This window comes from Panulirus ornatus, chromosome 65 (assembly GCF_036320965.1).
Source record: "Panulirus ornatus isolate Po-2019 chromosome 65, ASM3632096v1, whole genome shotgun sequence".
NCBI classification, from domain to species: Eukaryota; Metazoa; Arthropoda; class Malacostraca; order Decapoda; family Palinuridae; genus Panulirus; species Panulirus ornatus.
Window position 1 is genome coordinate 14,256,171 of NC_092288.1, and position 18,360 is coordinate 14,274,530.

The 18,360-nt window shown below is 43.4% G+C and overlaps 1 protein-coding gene across 1 annotated transcript; it reads right to left on the reverse strand.

Moving 5' to 3' along the window:
- Positions 1-7,105: 7,105 nt before the first annotated feature.
- LOC139746544 (uncharacterized) lies at positions 7,106-16,791 on the reverse strand. Its single transcript, XM_071657895.1, has 3 exons — positions 14,937-16,791; positions 11,511-11,535; positions 7,106-9,166 (listed from the first exon to the last, which is right to left on the reverse strand). The coding sequence occupies exons 1-3, from the start codon at positions 16,771-16,773 to the stop codon at positions 7,237-7,239; spliced, it is 3,792 nt and encodes a 1,263-aa protein (XP_071513996.1). The 5' UTR covers positions 16,774-16,791; the 3' UTR covers positions 7,106-7,236.
- Positions 16,792-18,360: the final 1,569 nt, after the last annotated feature.

Below are 18,360 nucleotides of genomic sequence, written 5' to 3' on the forward strand. Positions count from 1 at the left end.
AGGGACACACTTTATATAGCCCTCTATAATATATGGCCTCAGTAGGGACACACTTTATATAGCCCTCTATAATATATGGCCTCAGTAGGGACACACTTTATATAGCCCTCTATGATATATGGGTTCAGTAGGGAGACACTTTATATAGCTCTCTATGATATATGGGTTCAGTAGGGAGACACCTTATATAGTTCTGTATAATATATGGGTTCAGTCAGTAGGGAAACACTTTATATAGCACTCTAAAATATATAGCCTCAGTAGGGAGACACCTTATATAGCCCTCTATAATATATGGGTTCAGTAGGGACACACTTTATATAGCCCTCTATAATATATGGCCTCAGTAGGGACACACTTTATATAGCCCTCTATAATATATGGCCTCAGTAGGGACACACTTTATATAGCCCTCTATGATATATGGGTTCAGTAGGGAAACACTTTATATAGCACTCTAAAATATATAGCCTCAGTAGGGAGACACCTTATATAGCCCTCTATAATATATGGGTTCAGTAGGGAGACACTTTATATAGCCCTCTATGATATATGGCTTCAGTAGGGAGACATCCTATAGGGAGATGCCTTATAAAGACCTCTATAATATATAGGTCAAATGGGATGATCCCTTCCATTAAGCCGTACGATATTGGAAACTCAACTTTCCAATATTATAGGTTTTGATTGACCCTATTTGCTCGTTAGTCTGTTAATCAGTGAACTACTGATTACCCCTTAATGTCTCAAGATCAGCGAAGCTCTGCCGGATAGGTCTGACCCACACACACACACACACACACACTAGCTCAAGGTTATGATTACGCCGTTAATGAAGGACTTCGCGGCCAGTCTCAAGGGTGAACTGTGTCGTCAGAGTCTCCCAAGACGAGCACGTTCGTCCACGACCTCAGTCACGGTTGTTGACGCCTTCAAGCACCTCCCATCTGCTTCGGTGTGTGTGTGTGTGACCGCCCAGGGGATGGGATGGACACCACCACTCACTGGTGGTTGGTGGTGTCTGCTGGCCAGGCCAGGTAGGGGGATGGCCCGGGGAGTGTGGAGAGTAAAGATATGCCTCCTGCAGGTGGTCGGGGCCAGACAATAGTTCCTTAGCTGTGTGTCCTCCCTGGAACTCTCCTCTGGGTCCACCAGATCCAGGAGCATCGAGCGATCCTCGTCCAACCGCTCGCGAGCGCTGGAGACACCACGGGTTTTGAGCTCTCGGCCAGGGCCCTCGGTCGTGGAGCGAACCCAGGGTGTCATGCCAGGAGAACAAGGACGTCGATCTATGTCACGTCCACGGTAGTGGAGGTTTGACACATCTACCAGGGTCAGCAATGCCTCGAATGATGATGCTACAGTTTACTTTGCCATTGAGAGAGAGAGAGAGAGAGAGAGAGAGAGCTAACTAGCTAGCTAACCATATCTTCTACCCTCCATTAAGTAGCAGTCTCCGCTCACCCGCGTCTAACGAAAAATTAAACACGTCTCTTCCAAACCAGGTACGACAACCAGCCGGGGAGCTACGGGTACTACGAAGACGACCACGACCGGAGCGACGACTTCTGTCTCAAGTTGTACAACGGCAACCATGGTGGTGGCCTCTGTCTGGACGGGTACACGGTGTTGTCTGTGGCAGCCCTGGCTCTCCTGTCGCAGCTCCTCTTCTACCTCCTGATGGCATCCTTTTGCCCCGAGGACCGTTTCTCCTACGACCACCACGCCAAGAGTGGCAACGACACGGTCGTCTTCAACATTGTCAACAACAACGACATCCGGGTAGGTACTCAGGGGGGTGACCAGACCCAGAATCAAGGTCAGGACCAGGATCAAGGGCAAGACCAAGGTCAGGATCAAGGACAAGGTCAGGATCAAGATCAAGACCAGGATCAAGATCAAGACCAGGATCAGGATCAAGATCAGGGGCAGGATCAGGATCAGGACCAGGGGCAGGATCAGGGCCAAGGTCAGGATCAGGATCAAGAGCAAGAGGGAGGGGATGGAGGAGCTGGAGGGGCTGGGGGAGCTGGAGGAGATGGAGGGGATGGGGGAGATGGAGGGGATGGGGGAGATGGAGGGGATGGAGGAGATGGAGGAGGGGATGGGGGAGATGGAGAGGATGGGGGAGATGGAGGAGAAGAAAGACAAGGGGGAAGACAGGCAGGAAGAGGACGAGGAGGAGGAGGAGGAGGAGGAGGAAGAAGGGGTGGAGGAGGAGGAAGAGGTGGAAGGAGAATCATTCGTCGACGAAGGTCGTCGTGGGTCGGCGCTCGAGACAACGACGACGAGGACCGGAGTCATCGCCGGGGTCGAGGTCATCCTCGAATGCCTCGAGCATTTGGCATCTTGTCCTCTCTGGGCGACTGGTCCTTCGGGAGGGTGTGGGAGGGAGCGGCTCAGGTCCTGCGGGAGTCTCGCGTCCTGCTCGGGGACTGGGGGAGTGTAGACATCCCTCTCCCCAAGTTCCCAGTCCTTAACCTGTGCCCAGTCATGCAGAGATATATGAGAGGATGATGGTCATCGCTGGGGCGTCCTTAACTTACTTCCGAAGGGCTGTGGAAGGTGCTGCCCCTGGGCACGACTGAAGTGCGATTTCGCCTTCATGCTATCATCACGTACATGTGTGATGATCATATATATTATATATATATATATATATATATATATATATATATATATATATATATATATATACCATATTATACGGTAAATTCATATCATGTTATTTATTTATCTATTCAAACATTACTTATCATTTTCTTGACGTGTTTCCTTTGTTAAGCTAAAGATTCTGTGAGATTATTCATATTTGTAAGAATAAAAGATGCTTACAGTTGAGGTAGTTTCATTTGCAGTTTAAAAATTAGAATTGTTGGTTGGGAGGATCATAGCGATATGCCACAGATATATGGCATATCATATGATGATAGATATGTCTCAATAAACTAATGAATTAAACGTGTCATCAACCGAAGTATAAAAGTATTCCACTAATTCTCCATTTTTGACCTAACATATGTATATGAATTTCATTTCATTTCTTTTTCATATGTATTCGCTATTTCCCGTGAAAGCGACTTAGCGTAAGGAAAAGGGGAGAAAGAATACTTCCCACGTATTGCCTTGCGTGTCGTAGAAGGCGACTAAAAGGGGAGGGAGCGGGGGGCGGGAAATCCTCCCCTCTCGTTTTACTTTTCCAAAAGAAGTAACAGAGAAGGGGACCAAGTGAGGATATTCCCTGTAAGGTTCATTCCTCTGTTCTTGAACGCTACCTTGCTAACGCGGGAAATGACGAATAATATATATATATATATGTGTGTGTGTGTGTGTGTGTGTGTGTGTTTATTGATTGTGAAGCCAATCCCGCTAAGAAGAAGACAATTTTCCCTCTTTGACACTTCACATGACACAGGCTTGTGGCTATAGGATTGTCACGCTCGCATGACGTATAGTGTCAAGTATGTCCCATGTCACAAACAGAGTGACAGTTGTGTCATGTGGTCTGTATTTGCCAACAGTGTGGCCTGGTGAGTGAGGTGGGTCTGCACAAGACAGTGAGGGGCTCATGTGTGATTAAGGCACTGTGGATGTGGGTGCCATGATTGTACGATCGATTGAGGAGGAAAAGTGGGAAGAAAGAGGCAAAACAGTGTGGAGAGTAAAGGAGGAAAGAAGAAGAAATGGGTGTAAGGGAAAGAAGGATAAGATATGTGCACAAGTGCGAAAGAATATCATAACGGTCAAGCCAGGTATGGGACGTCCGGTTCCCACACCAAACCTATGGGAAGCAGCAGCAGCAGAAGCAGCCAGACGTGTGCCAGAGGTTCATCATACCTTAGTGGCAGACAGCTCACACGAGAGCGGTGTCCAAGATGATGCCTGTAGAACACAGAGTCTCAGGAAAACAGGGAACGCCACTTGTGTGGCAGAGGAAACAGGGATGGTTGAAGAGACGAGATAACCAATGATCTTTTCATATCAGTTCTGGCAAAAAGACAAGTGGTAGAAGACACGAAACAGAGAAGGGGGCCAGTTGAGGATATTCCCTCAAAAGTCAGGTCCTCTGTTCTTAACGCTACCTCGCTAACGCGGGAAATGGCGAATAGTATGAAAGAAAGATATATATATATATATTATACTTTGTCGCTGGCTCCTGCATTAGCGAGGTAGCACAAGGAAATGGACGAAAAAATGGCCAAACCCACCTACATACATATGTATATACACACAAGTCCACACACGCACATATACATACCTATACATCTCAACATATACATATATACACACACAGACATAAATATATATACACATGTACATAATTCAAACTGTCTGCCCTTATTCATTCCTGTCGCCAACCCGCCACACAGGAAATGACAACCCCCTCCCCCCGCATGTGCGGAAGGTAGCGATAGAAAAAGACAACAAAGGCCACATTCGTTCACACTCAGTCTCTAGCTGTCATGTATAATCCACTAAAACCACAGCCCCCTTTCCACATCCAGGCCCCACACAACTTTCCATGGTTTACCCCAGACGCTTCACATGCCCTGGTTCAATCCATTGACAGCACGTCAACCCCGGTATACCACATCGTTCCAATTTACTCTATGCCTTGCACGCCTTTCATCCTCCTGCATGTTCAGGCCCCGATTACTCAAAATCTTTTTCACTCCATCTTTCCACCTCCAATTTGGTCTCCCACTTCTCCTCGTTCCCTCCACCTCTGACACATATATCCTCTTGGTCAATCTTTCCTTACTCATTCTCTCCATGTGACCAAAACATTTCAATACACCCTCTTCTGCTCTCTCAACCACACTCTTTTACTACCACACATCTCTCTTATCCTTTCATTACTTACTCGATCAATCCACCTCACACTACTTATTGTCTTCAAACATCTCATTTCCAGCACATCCACCCTCCTCCGCACAACTCTATAGCCCACGCCTCGCAACCATATAACATTGTTGGAACAACTATTCCTTTAAACATACTCATTTTTGCTTTCCAAGATAACGTTCTCGACTTCCACACATTCTTCAACACTTCCCGAACTTTCGCCCCCTCCCCCACCCTATGATTCAATTCCGCTTCCATGGTTCCATCCCCTGCCAAATCCACTCCTAGATATCTAAAACACTTCACTTCCTCCAGTTTTTCTCCATTCGAACTTACCTCCCTCTTGACGTCCCTCAACCCTACTGTACCTAATAACCTTGCTCTGTTTCACATTTACTCTCAGCTTTCTTCTTTCACATACTTTACCATACTCAGTCACTAACTTCTGCAGTTTCTCACATGAATCAGCCACTAGCGTTGTATCATCAGCGAACAACAACTAACTCACTTCCCAAGCTCTCTCATCCACAACAGACTGCATACTTGCCCCTCTTTCCAAAACTCTTGCATTCACCTCCCTAACAACCCCATCCATAAACAAATTAAACAACCATGGAGACATCACGCACCATTGCCGCAAACCGACATTCATTGAAAACCAATCACTTTCCTCTCTTCCTACACGTACACATGCCTTACATCCTCGATAAAAACTTTTCACTCCTTCTAACAACTTGCCTCCCACACCATATGTTCTTAATACCTTCCACAGAGCATCTCTATCAACTCTATCATATGCCTTCTCCGGATCCATAAATGCTACATACAAATCCATTTGCTTTTCTAAGTATTAATCACATACATTCTTCAAAGCAAACACCTGATCCACACATCCTCTACCACTTCTGAAACCACACTGCTCTTCCCCAATCTGATACTCTGTATATATGGCTTCACCCTCTCAGTCAATACCCTCTCATATAATTTCCCAGGAATACTCAACACAGTTATACCTCTGTAATTTGAGCGTTCACTTTTATCCCCTTTGCCTTTATACAATGGCACTATGCAAGCATTCCGCCAATCCTCAGGCACCTCACCATGAGTCATACATACATTAAATAACCCTACCAACTAGTCAACAATACAGTCACCCCCTTTTTTTTAATGAATTCCACTGCAATATCATCAAAACCCGCTGCCTTGCCGGCTTTCATCTTCCGCAAAGCTTTTAGTAATCATTCTCCCTAACCCTCTCACTTTCCAGACCTTATATCTGCCAAATTATCATTAACACAGTCAACAAACCTTCAAAATACTCACTCCATCTCCTCACATCACCACTACTTGTTTTCACCTCCCCATTATCCCCCTTTACTGATGTTCCCATTTGTTCCCTTGTCTTACGCACTTTATTTACCTCCTTCCAAAACATCTTTTTATTCTCCCTAAAATTCAATGATACTCTCTCAGCCCAACTCTTTTGCCCTCTTTTTCACCTCTTGCACTTTTCTCTTGACCTCCTGCCTCTTTCTTTTATACATCTCCGAGTCATTTGCATTATTTCGCTGCAAAAATTGTCTAAATGCCTCTCTCTTCTCTTTCACTAATAATCTTACTTCTTCATCCCACCACTCACTACCCTTTCTAATCTCCCCACCTCCCCCACGCTTCTCATGCCACAAGCATCATTTGCACAAACTATCACTGCTTCCCTAAATACATGTGTAATGCCTAGAATAATTGGTGTGTTTTTGACCGTCCATTCCAGGTGGATGGAAGGAGCGAGCTGGAGTCTTTCCTTGTCTGGGGTTAAAAGTGACTAATGACTTTTGTGGTGAGGCAGTAGTTATTCTGTTCGGGTTGAGCAATTGTTCTAGGTGTGTCATGTAGCGCTGCATGTTTTGATGCTGCTACTGTGGTGTCAGGATGTTGTGATGTGATTGTGAGGTTGTCTGACTACGAAATGTCCTTCATGTTGTTGTGGTTTGCCTGAGGTAATGTGAGCTCGTGTAGAGAGAGAGAGAGAAAGAGAGAGAGAGAAGAGGTGTGGGGAAAGAACTGCTTCTTGTTCCAAGTTTTACTCTTACATTGAAAACTGTCAATGGATACGACTAGTACTGTGTTGTGTAGATACAGAGAATCAGTAGGGCAGGACCTTCAGGGGAAACTTTGAAAGAATCGAAGCCATAGAAGAGTCCAAATTGCAATATGGTCTTGAATGTATTGTTGCTTAAGAACTATGATATAGCTTGTTGAATTTAAGATATTAGAGAGATATGAATAATGTTGAACCCCATGGTTGATAAAATTGAGGTGCTGGGGCACCTCAAAGTCACACATCACTTTAATCGAAAGAAATCAAATTGGCGACTTCTCTCAGCCTCTGGCTTATAGACCTTCAACCTGGCCTTTTCCTTCCTTCTTTAGAACGAGATTTCTAAGCTCTTCAATATCTTGGCGAAGCAAGTTAAAGTCTCGATGAGCCTTCTCTTTTTCCTCCTTTTGCCGCACAAGATATTTGTTTATCATCTGATCGTTTTCTTGCTGAAGGATATGTATCTCTTCTATTGTTTGGAGGAGATGCTTATTTTTTCCCTTCTCTTGTTGAAGCTCTAGGAGAAGATGGCCATTCTTTTCTTTCTCTTGTTGAAACACTTGGAGAAGATGGCCATTCTTTTCTTTCTCCTGTTGAAGCTCTTGGAAAAGATGATCATTCTTTTCCTTCTCCTGTCCAAGTTCTTGCTGAAGGGAGTTTTCGATTTGACTGTCGGCACCCTGTGAGGGATGGGACTTCAAATCTTTACGAGTTTCTTCCTTCTCGGCAATACCTTTTCCAAGCTCCAATATCTCATGGCGAAGCAAGTTAAGCTCTTGACGAGTCTTTTCGTCTTGCTCTTTATGCTGCACAAGATATTTGTTTATTATCTGATCGTTTTCTTGCTGAAGGCTATGTACCTCTTCTATTGTTTGGAGGAGATGCTTATTTTTTTCCTTCTCTTGTTGAAGCTCTAGGAGAAGATGGCCATTCTTTTCTTTCTCTTGTTGGAACAGTATACGATTTTCGTTTACCTTCTGTTCGTTTTCTTGTTGAAGGCCATTCATTTCTTCTAACCTTTTCTGAAGATGGTCATCTTTTTCCTTTGCTTTTTGAAGCTCTAGTAGAAGATGGCCATTCTTTTCCTTCTCTTTTTCAAACTGTGCAAGATAGTCGCTTACCTTCTGTTCGTTTTCTTGTTGAAGGCCATTCATTTCTTCTAACCTTCTCTGAAGATGTTCCTCCTTTTCCTTTGCTTTTTGAAGCTCAAGGAGAAGATGGCCATTCTTTTCCTTCTCTTTTTCAAACTGTGCAAGATAGTCGCTTACCTTCTGTTCGTTTTCTTGTTGAAGGCCATTCATTTCTTCTAACCTTCTCTGAAGATGTTCCTCCTTTTCCTTTGCTTTCTGAAGCTCAAGGTGAAGATGGCCATTCTTTTCCTTCTCTTTTTCAAACTGTGCAAGATAGTCGCTTACCTTCTGTTCGTTTTCTTGTTGAATGATATTCATTTTTTCTAATCTTTGATGAAAACGCTTATTCTTTTCCCTCTCTTGTTCAAGCTCTTGGTGAAGCTGATCATTCTTTTCCTTCTCCTGTCGAAGGTCTTGCTGAAGGTTTTCGATTTGACTGTCGACACTCTTCAAACCTTTACGTCTTCCTTCCTCATTTAGAACGAGATATCTACCAACCTCTACAGTCTGATGGCGAAGGGAGTCAAACTCTTGTTGAGTCTTTTCTTCTTTTTCTTTTTGCCAAGCAAGATACTTGTACACCCTGTTTTCGTTTTCTTCATAAAGAGAAATTACTTCTTGAAGGTGATTTTCTATCCTGTCCTTCTCAACTGTAAGTTCCTTATTTCTTTGCCGTAACTCTCCATTCTCTCTAACGAGAGACTCTACTCGTTTTAAATAACTACGAGTGAGATCGACTTGAGATTTGCCGCCGGTAACTGGGACTGGAGCATCGTCAGCCATCTCTTGGACTGGAGTCTCGCTAGTCTCTTGAACGGCAGGGAAGCTGTTTCTGAGACGACGTCGAGTGTGGTCAATCGCGGCGAGCGTGTGCCCAGGAGAGAGCCAAAGTTCGCGTGAGGAGGAGGAGGACCCTTCGGATACCATTGAGTGGGAAGCCTTGGACCAGACGCGCTCCCCGACGGACAAGCAAGATAGGATGGCGATCAGGAAGAACACTAACGTTGTTTTTATGTGCATGATTATTGAATTTGATTTGTTTGGCAAGATAGACCAAGTCGGTTTTCGTAAAGAGATGCAAAAAATGGATGTCCTTTAGCTAGAAATATTTGGAGTCGATCGATAGCTGGAAGCAGTTGAGATGTGGGAGGGTGTGTGGCAATAGTTGGGATGCACGGCAGTAACCAGGGTGGTGTGTTTTGGTCGAGTGTTGGGTAGTAGTAGTTGGGGTATCTGGTAGTGGCCAGGGTATGGGGTATGTGGCAGTATTTGGAGTGTCGGGTTGTAGATGAGGTGTGTGGATGAAACTAGGTCGATGTGTGGCAGTAAATGGCTTGGTAACTGGCGGTAGTTGGGATGCGTATCATTAACTAGGGTGATGTGGGGCAGTAGTTAGGTTGCTGGGATGTAGTCATGTTGTCTGGTTGTCGTTAGGGTGTCGGGTATTAGCTAGGATGTCTGGCAGGAGGTAGAGTGTTTGGATGTAGTGAGTGTTTCTGACAATAGTTAGGGTTTTGAGTTACAGCTATTGTGTATGACAGTATTTAACGTGTTGGCTTGTAGATTGGGAGTCTGGCGGTAGTAATGTCTGGCAGAAGTGAGGTTGTTGGGTTGTGTTGTGGCCAGGGTGTGTGTCAACAGGTAGGGTGTTGGGTTCTAGTTACGGGTGTCTGATAGTAGTTATGTTTTGGAATGTAAGTATGGTTCCTGGCAGTAGTTAAGGGGCTCTGTTGTAGCTATGGTGTCTGACATTAGTTGGGTTGTGTTGTAGCTAGGGTGTCTGGCATTAGGTAGGGTGTTGTGTTGTAGGTAGGATATCTGACAATATTTAGGATGCTTTGTTGTAACCAGGGTGTTAGGTTGTAACTAGGGTGTTTGTTAGTAGTTAAGGTGTTGTGTTGTAGGAAGGGTGTCTGGCTGTAGTTAAGGTGTTGTGTTATAGGAAGGGTGTCTGGCAGTAGTTAGGATGCTGTGTTGTAGTAAAGGTGTCTGGCAGTAGTTAGGATGTTTTGTGTTAAGGGTGTCTGGCAGTAGTTAGGATGTTGTTTTGTATTAAGGGTGTCTGGCAGTAGTTAGGGTATTGTGTTGTAGTAAGGGTGTCTGGCAGTAGTTAGGATGTTTTTTTGTATTAAGAGTGTCTGGCAGTAGTTAGGATGTTGTGTTGTAGTAAGGGTGTCTGGCAGTAGTTAGGATGTTTTGTGTTAAGGGTGTCTGGCAGTAGTTAGGATGTTGTTTTGTATTAAGGGTGTCAGGAAGTAGCTATGATGTTGTTTTGCATTAAGAGTGTCTGGCAGTAGTTAGGATGTTGTTTTGTATTAAGGGTGTCTGGCAGTAGTTAGGATGTTGTTTTGTATTAAGGATGCCAGACAGTAGTTAGGATGTTGTTTTGTATTAAGGGTGTCTGGCAGTAGTTAGGATGTTGTTTTGTATTAAGGGTGTCTGGCAGTAGTTAGGATGTTTTGTGTTAAGGGTGTCTGGCAGTAGTTAAGATGTTGTTTTGTATTAAGGGTGTCTGGCAGTAGTTAGGATGTTGTTTTGTATTAAGGATGCCAGACAGTAGTTAGGATGTTGTTTTTTATTAAGAGTGCCATGCAGTAGTTCGGATGTTGTTTTGTATTAAGGGTGTCTGGCAGTAGTTAGGTTGTTATGTTGTATTAAGGGTGTCTGGCAGTAGTTAGGATGTTGTTTTGTATTAATGGTGTGTGGCATTAGTTAGGATGTTGTTTTGTATTAAGGGTGTCTGGCAGTAGTTAGGTTGTTATGTTGTATTAAGGGTGTCTGGCAGTAGTTAGGATGTTGTTTTGTATTAATGGTGTGTGGCATTAGTTAGGATGTTGTTTTTTATTACGGGAGTCAGGCAGTAGTTAGGATGTTTATTGTAATAAGGGTATCTGGCATTAGTCAGGATGTTGTTTTGTATTAAGGATGTCTGGCAGTAGTTAGGATGTTGTGTTGTAGTAAGGCTGTCTGGTAGTAGTTAGGATGTTGTGTTGTAGTAAGGGTGTCAGGTGGTAGTTAGGATGTTGTATTGTATTAAGGGTGTCTGGCAGTAGTTATTATTATTATTATCATTATCATTATCATCATTATTATCATTAGTATTATTATTATTCTTATTCTTATTCTTAGTATTATCATTGTTATTATTATTATTATTATCTTTATTATTATTATTATTATTATCATTATTATTATCTATTGAGGAGGAAAATGGGAAGAAAGAGGCAAAACAGTGTGGAGAGTAAAGGAGGAAAGAAGAAGAAATGGGTGTAAGGGAAAGAAGGATAAGATATGTGCACAAGTGCGAAAGAATATCATAACGGTCAAGCCAGGTATGGCACGTCCGGTTCCCACACCAAACCTATGGGAAGCAGCAGCAGCAGAAGCAGCCAGACGTGTGCCAGAGGTTCATCATACCTTAGTGGCAGACAGCTCACACGAGAGCGGTGTCCAAGATGATGCCTGTAGAACACAGAGTCTCAGGAAAACAGGGAACGCCACTTGTGTGGCAGAGGAAACAGGGATGGTTGAAGAAACGAGATAACCAATGATCTTTTCATATCAGTTCTGGCAAAAAGACAAGTGGTAGAAGACACGAAACAGAGAAGGGGGCCAGTTGAGGATATTCCCTCAAAAGTCAGGTCCTCTGTTCTTAACGCTACCTCGCTAACGCGGGAAATGGCGAATAGTATGAAAGAAAGAAAAGATATATATATATATATATATATATTATACTTTGTCGCTGGCTCCTGCATTAGCGAGGTAGCACAAGGAAATGGACGAAAAAATGGCCAAACCCACCTACATACATATGTATATACACACAAGTCCACACACGCACATATACATACCTATACATCTCAACATATACATATATACACACACAGACATAAATATATATACACATGTACATAATTCAAACTGTCTGCCCTTATTCATTCCTGTCGCCAACCCGCCACATAGGAAATGACAACCCCCTCCCCCCGCATGTGCGGAAGGTAGCGATAGAAAAAGACAACAAAGGCCACATTCGTTCACACTCAGTCTCTAGCTGTCATGTATAATCCACTAAAACCACAGCCCCCTTTCCACATCCAGGCCCCACACAACTTTCCATGGTTTACCCCAGACGCTTCACATGCCCTGGTTCAATCCACTGACAGCACGTCAACCCCGGTATACCACATCGTTCCAATTTACTCTATGCCTTGCACGCCTTTCATCCTCCTGCATGTTCAGGCCCCGATTACTCAAAATCTTTTTCACTCCATCTTTCCACCTCCAATTTGGTCTCCCACTTCTCCTCGTTCCCTCCACCTCTGACACATATATCCTCTTGGTCAATCTTTCCTTACTCATTCTCTCCATGTGACCAAAACATTTCAATACACCCTCTTCTGCTCTCTCAACCACACTCTTTTATTACCACACATCTCTCTTATCCTTTCATTACTTACTCGATCAATCCAACTCACACTACATATTGTCTTCAAACATCTCATTTCCAGCACATCCACCCTCCTCCGCACAACTCTATAGCCCACGCCTCGCAACCATATAACATTGTTGGAACAACTATTCCGTTAAACATACTCATTTTTGCTTTCCAAGATAACGTTCTTGACTTCCACACATTCTTCAACACTTCCCGAACTTTCACCCCCTCCCCCACCCTATGATTCAATTCCGCTTCCATGGTTCCATCCCCTGCCAAATCCACTCCTAGATATCTAAAACACTTCACTTCCTCCAGTTTTTCTCCATTCGAACTTACCTCCCACTTGACGTCCCTCAACCCTACTGTACCTAATAACCTTGCTCTGTCTCACATTTACTCTCAGCTTTCTTCTTTCACATACTTTACCATACTCAGTCACTAACTTCTGCAGTTTCTCACATGAATCAGCCACTAGCGTTGTATCATCAGCGAACAACAACTAACTCACTTCCCAAGCTCTCTCATCCACAACAGACTGCATACTTGCCCCTCTTTCCAAAACTCTTGCATTCACCTCCCTAACAACCCCATCCATAAACAAATTAAACAACCATGGAGACATCACGCACCATTGCCGCAAACCGACATTCATTGAAAACCAATCACTTTCCTCTCTTCCTACACGTACACATGCCTTACATCCTCGATAAAAACTTTTCACTCCTAACAACTTGCCTCCCACACCATATGTTCTTAATACCTTCCACAGAGCATCTCTATCAACTCTATCATATGCCTTCTCCGGATCCATAAATGCTGCATACAAATCCATTTGCTTTTCTAAGTATTAATCACATACATTCTTCAAAACAAACACCTGATCCACACATCCTCTACCACTTCTGAAACCACACTGCTCTTCCCCAATCTGATACTCTGTATATATGGCTTCACCCTCTCAGTCAATACCCTCTCATATAATTTCCCAGGAATACTCAACACAGTTATACCTCTGTAATTTGAGCGTTCACTTTTATCCCCTTTGCCTTTATACAATGGCACTATGCAAGCATTCCGCCAATCCTCAGGCACCTCACCATGAGTCATACATGCATTAAATAACCCTACCAACTAGTCAACAATACAGTCACCCCCTTTTTTTTAATTAATTCCACTGCAATATCATCAAAACCCGCTGCCTTGCCGGCTTTCATCTTCCGCAAAGCTTTTAGTAATCATTCTCCCTAACCCTCTCACTTTCCAGACCACGTCGACTAAAACACCTTATATCTGCCAAATTATCATTAACACAGTCAACAAACCTTCAAAATACTCACTCCATCTCCTCACATCACCACTACTTGTTTTCACCTCCCCATTATCCCCCTTTACTGATGTTCCCATTTGTTCCCTTGTCTTACGCACTTTATTTACCTCCTTCCAAAACATCTTTTTATTCTCCCTAAAATTCAATGATACTCTCTCAGCCCAACTCTTTTGCCCTCTTTTTCACCTCTTGCACTTTTCTCTTGACCTCCTGCCTCTTTCTTTTATACATCTCCGAGTCATTTGCATTATTTCGCTGCAAAAATTGTCTAAATGCCTCTCTCTTCTCTTTCACTAATAATCTTACTTCTTCATCCCACCACTCACTACCCTTTCTAATCTCCCCACCTCCCCCACGCTTCTCATGCCACAAGCATCATTTGCACAAACTATCACTGCTTCCCTAAATACATGTGTAATGCCTAGAATAATTGGTGTGTTTTTGACCGTCCATTCCAGGTGGATGGAAGGAGCGAGCTGGAGTCTTTCCTTGTCTGGGGTTAAAAGTGACTAATGACTTTTGTGGTGAGGCAGTAGTTATTCTGTTCGGGTTGAGCAATTGTTCTAGGTGTGTCATGTAGCGCTGCATGTTTTGATGCTGCTACTGTGGTGTCAGGATGTTGTGATGTGATTGTGAGGTTGTCTGACTACGAAATGTCCTTCATGTTGTTGTGGTTTGCCTGAGGTAATGTGAGCTCGTGTAGAGAGAGAGAGAGAAAGAGAGAGAGAGAAGAGGTGTGGGGAAAGAACTGCTTCTTGTTCCAAGTTTTACTCTTACATTGAAAACTGTCAATGGATACGACTAGTACTGTGTTGTGTAGATACAGAGAATCAGTAGGGCAGGACCTTCAGGGGAAACTTTGAAAGAATCGAAGCCATAGAAGAGTCCAAATTGCAATATGGTCTTAAATGTATTGTTGCTTAAGAACTATGATATAGCTTGTTGAATTTAAGATATAAGAGAGATATGAATAATGTTGAACCCCATGGTTGATAAAATTGAGGTGCTGGGGCACCTCAAAGTCACACATCACTTTAATCGAAAGAAATCAAATTTGCGACTTCTCTCAGCCTCTGGCTTATAGACCTTCAACCTAGCCTTTTCCTTCCTTCTTTAGAATGAGATTTCTAAGCTCTCCAATATCTTGGCGAAGCAAGTTAAAGTCTCGATGAACCTTCTCTTTTTCCTCCTTTTGCCGCACAAGATATTTGTTTATCATCTGATCGTTTTCTTGCTGAAGGATATGTATCTCTTCTATTGTTTGGAGGAGATGCTTATTTTTTCCCTTCTCTTGTTGAAGCTCTAGGAGAAGATGGCCATTCTTTTCTTTCTCTTGTTGAAACACTTGGAGAAGATGGCCATTCTTTTCTTTCTCCTGTTGAAGCTCTTGGAAAAGATGATCATTCTTTTCCTTCTCCTGTCCAAGTTCTTGCTGAAGGGAGTTTTCGATTTGACTGTCGGCACCCTGTGAGGGATGGGACTTCAAATCTTTACGAGTTTCTTCCTTCTCGGCAATACCTTTTCCAAGCTCCAATATCTCATGGCGAAGCAAGTTAAGCTCTTGACGAGTCTTTTCGTCTTGCTCTTTATGCTGCACAAGATATTTGTTTATTATCTGATCGTTTTCTTGCTGAAGGATATGTACCTCTTCTATTGTTTGGAGGAGATGCTTACTTTTTTCCTTCTCTTGTTGAAGCTCTAGGAGAAGATGGCCATTCTTTTCTTTCTCTTGTTGGAACAGTATACGATTTTCGTTTACCTTCTGTTCGTTTTCTTGTTGAAGGCCATTCATTTCTTCTAACCTTTTCTGAAGATGGTCATCTTTTTCCTTTGCTCTTTGAAGCTCTAGTAGAAGATGGCCATTCTTTTCCTTCTCTTTTTCAAACTGTGCAAGATAGTCGCTTACCTTCTGTTCGTTTTCTTGTTGAAGGCCATTCATTTCTTCTAACCTTCTCTGAAGATGTTCCTCCTTTTCCTTTGCTTTTTGAAGCTCAAGGAGAAGATGGCCATTCTTTTCCTTCTCTTTTTCAAACTGTGCAAGATAGTCGCTTACCTTCTGTTCGTTTTCTTGTTGAAGGACATTCATTTCTTCTAACCTTTTCTGAAGATGTTCCTCCTTTTCCTTTGCTTTCTGAAGCTCAAGGTGAAGATGGCCATTCTTTTCCTTCTCTTTTTCAAACTGTGCAAGATAGTCGCTTACCTTCTGTTCGTTTTCTTGTTGAATGATATTCATTTTTTCTAATCTTTGATGAAAACGCTTATTCTTTTCCCTCTCTTGTTCAAGCTCTTGGTGAAGCTGATCATTCTTTTCCTTCTCCTGTCGAAGGTCTTGCTGAAGGTTTTCGATTTGACTGTCGACACTCTTCAAACCTTTACGTCTTCCTTCCTCATTTAGAACGAGATATCTACCAACCTCTACAGTCTGATGGCGAAGGGAGTCAAACTCTTGTTGAGTCTTTTCTTCTTTTTCTTTTTGCCAAGCAAGATACTTGTACACCCTGTTTTCGTTTTCTTGATAAAGAGAAATTACTTCTTGAAGGTGATTTTCTATCCTGTCCTTCTCAACTGTAAGTTCCTTATTTCTTTGCCGTAACTCTCCATTCTCTCTAACGAGAGACTCTACTCGTTTTAAATAACTACGAGTGAGATCGACTTGAGATTTGCCGCCGGTAACTGGGACTGGAGCATCGTCAGCCATCTCTTGGACTGGAGTCTCGCTAGTCTCTTGAACGGCAGGGAAGCTGTTTCTGAGACGACGTCGAGTGTGGTCAATCGCGGCGAGCGTGTGCCCAGGAGAGAGCCAAAGTTCGCGTGAGGAGGAGGAGGGCCCTTCGGATACCATTGAGTGGGAAGCCTTGAACCAGACGCGCTCCCCGACGGACAAGCAAGATAGGATGGCGATCAGGAAGAACACTAACGTTGCTTTTATGTGCATGATTATTGAATTTGATTTGTTTGGCAAGATAGACCAAGTCGGTTTTCGTAAAGAGATGCAAAAAATGGATGTCCTTTAGCTAGAAATATTTGGAGTCGATCGATAGCTGGCAGCAGTTGAGATGTGGGAGGGTGTGTGGCAATAGTTGGGATGCACGGCAGTAACCAGGGTGGTGTGTTTTGGTCGAGTGTTGGGTAGTAGTAGTTGGGGTATCTGGTAGTGGCCAGGGTATGGGGTATGTGGCAGTATTTGGAGTGTCGGGTTGTAGATGAGGTGTGTGGATGAAACTAGGTCGATGTGTGGCAGTAAATGACTTGGTAACTGGCGGTAGTTGGGATGCGTATCATTAACTAGGGTGATGTGGGGCAGTAGTTAGGTTGCTGGGATGTAGTCATGTTGTCTGGTTGTCGTTAGGGTGTCGGGTATTAGCTAGGATGTCTGGCAGGAGGTAGAGTGTTTGGATGTAGTGAGTGTTTCTGACAATAGTTAGGGTTTTGAGTTACAGCTATTGTGTATGGCAGTATTTAACGTGTTGGCTTGTAGATTGGGAGTCTGGTGGTAGTAATGTCTGGCAGAAGTGAGGTTGTTGGGTTGTGTTGTGGCCAGGGTGTGTGTCAACATGTAGGGTGTTGGGTTCTAGTTACGGGTGTCTGATAGTAGTTATGTTTTGGAATGTAAGTATGGTTCCTGGCAGTAGTTAAGGGGCTCTGTTGTAGCTATGGTGTCTGACATTAGTTGGATTGTGTTGTAGCTAGGGTGTCTAGCATTAGGTAGGGTGTTGTGTTGTAGGTAGGATATCTGACAATATTTAGGATGCTTTGTTGTAACCAGGGTGTTAGGTTGTAACTAGGGTGTTTGGTAGTAGTTATGGTGTTGTGTTGTAGGAAGGGTGTCTGGCTGTAGTTAAGGTGTTGTATTATAGGAAGGGTGTCTGGCAGTAGCTAGGATGCTGTGTTGTAGAAAAGGTGTCTGGTATTAGTTAGGGTATTGTGTTGTAGTAAGGGTGTCTGGTAGTATTTAGGTTGTTGTGTTGTATTAAGGGTGTGTGGCAGTAGTTAAGACGTTGTGTTGTAGTAAGGGTGTCTGGCAGTAGTTGAGACGTTGTGTTGTAGTAAGGGTGTCTGGCAGTAGTTAGGATGTTGTGTTGTAGTAAGGTTGTCTGGCAGTGGTTAGTATGTTTTGTTGTAGAAAGGTCGTCAGACAGTAGTTGGGATGTTTTGCTGTAATAAGTGTTTCTGTCAGTATTGAGGATAGTGTGATGTAGTAAGGGTATCTGGCAATAGTTAAGATGTTGTGTTGTAGCAAGGGAGTCTGGCAGTAGTTAAAGTTTTGTGTTGTAGTAATGGTGTGTGGCACTAGTTAAGGTGTAGTGTTGTAATAAGGGTGTCTGACAGTAGTTAGGATGTTGTGTTGTGGTAAGGGTGTTGTGTTGTATTAAGGGTGTTGTGTTGTATTAAGGGTGTCTGGCACTAGTTTGTGTGTAGTGTTTTAGTAAGGGTGTCTGGCAGTAGTTAAAGTGTTGTGTTGTAGTAATGGTGTGTGGCAGTAGTTAGGGTGTAGTGTTGTAGTAAGGGTGTCTGGCACTAG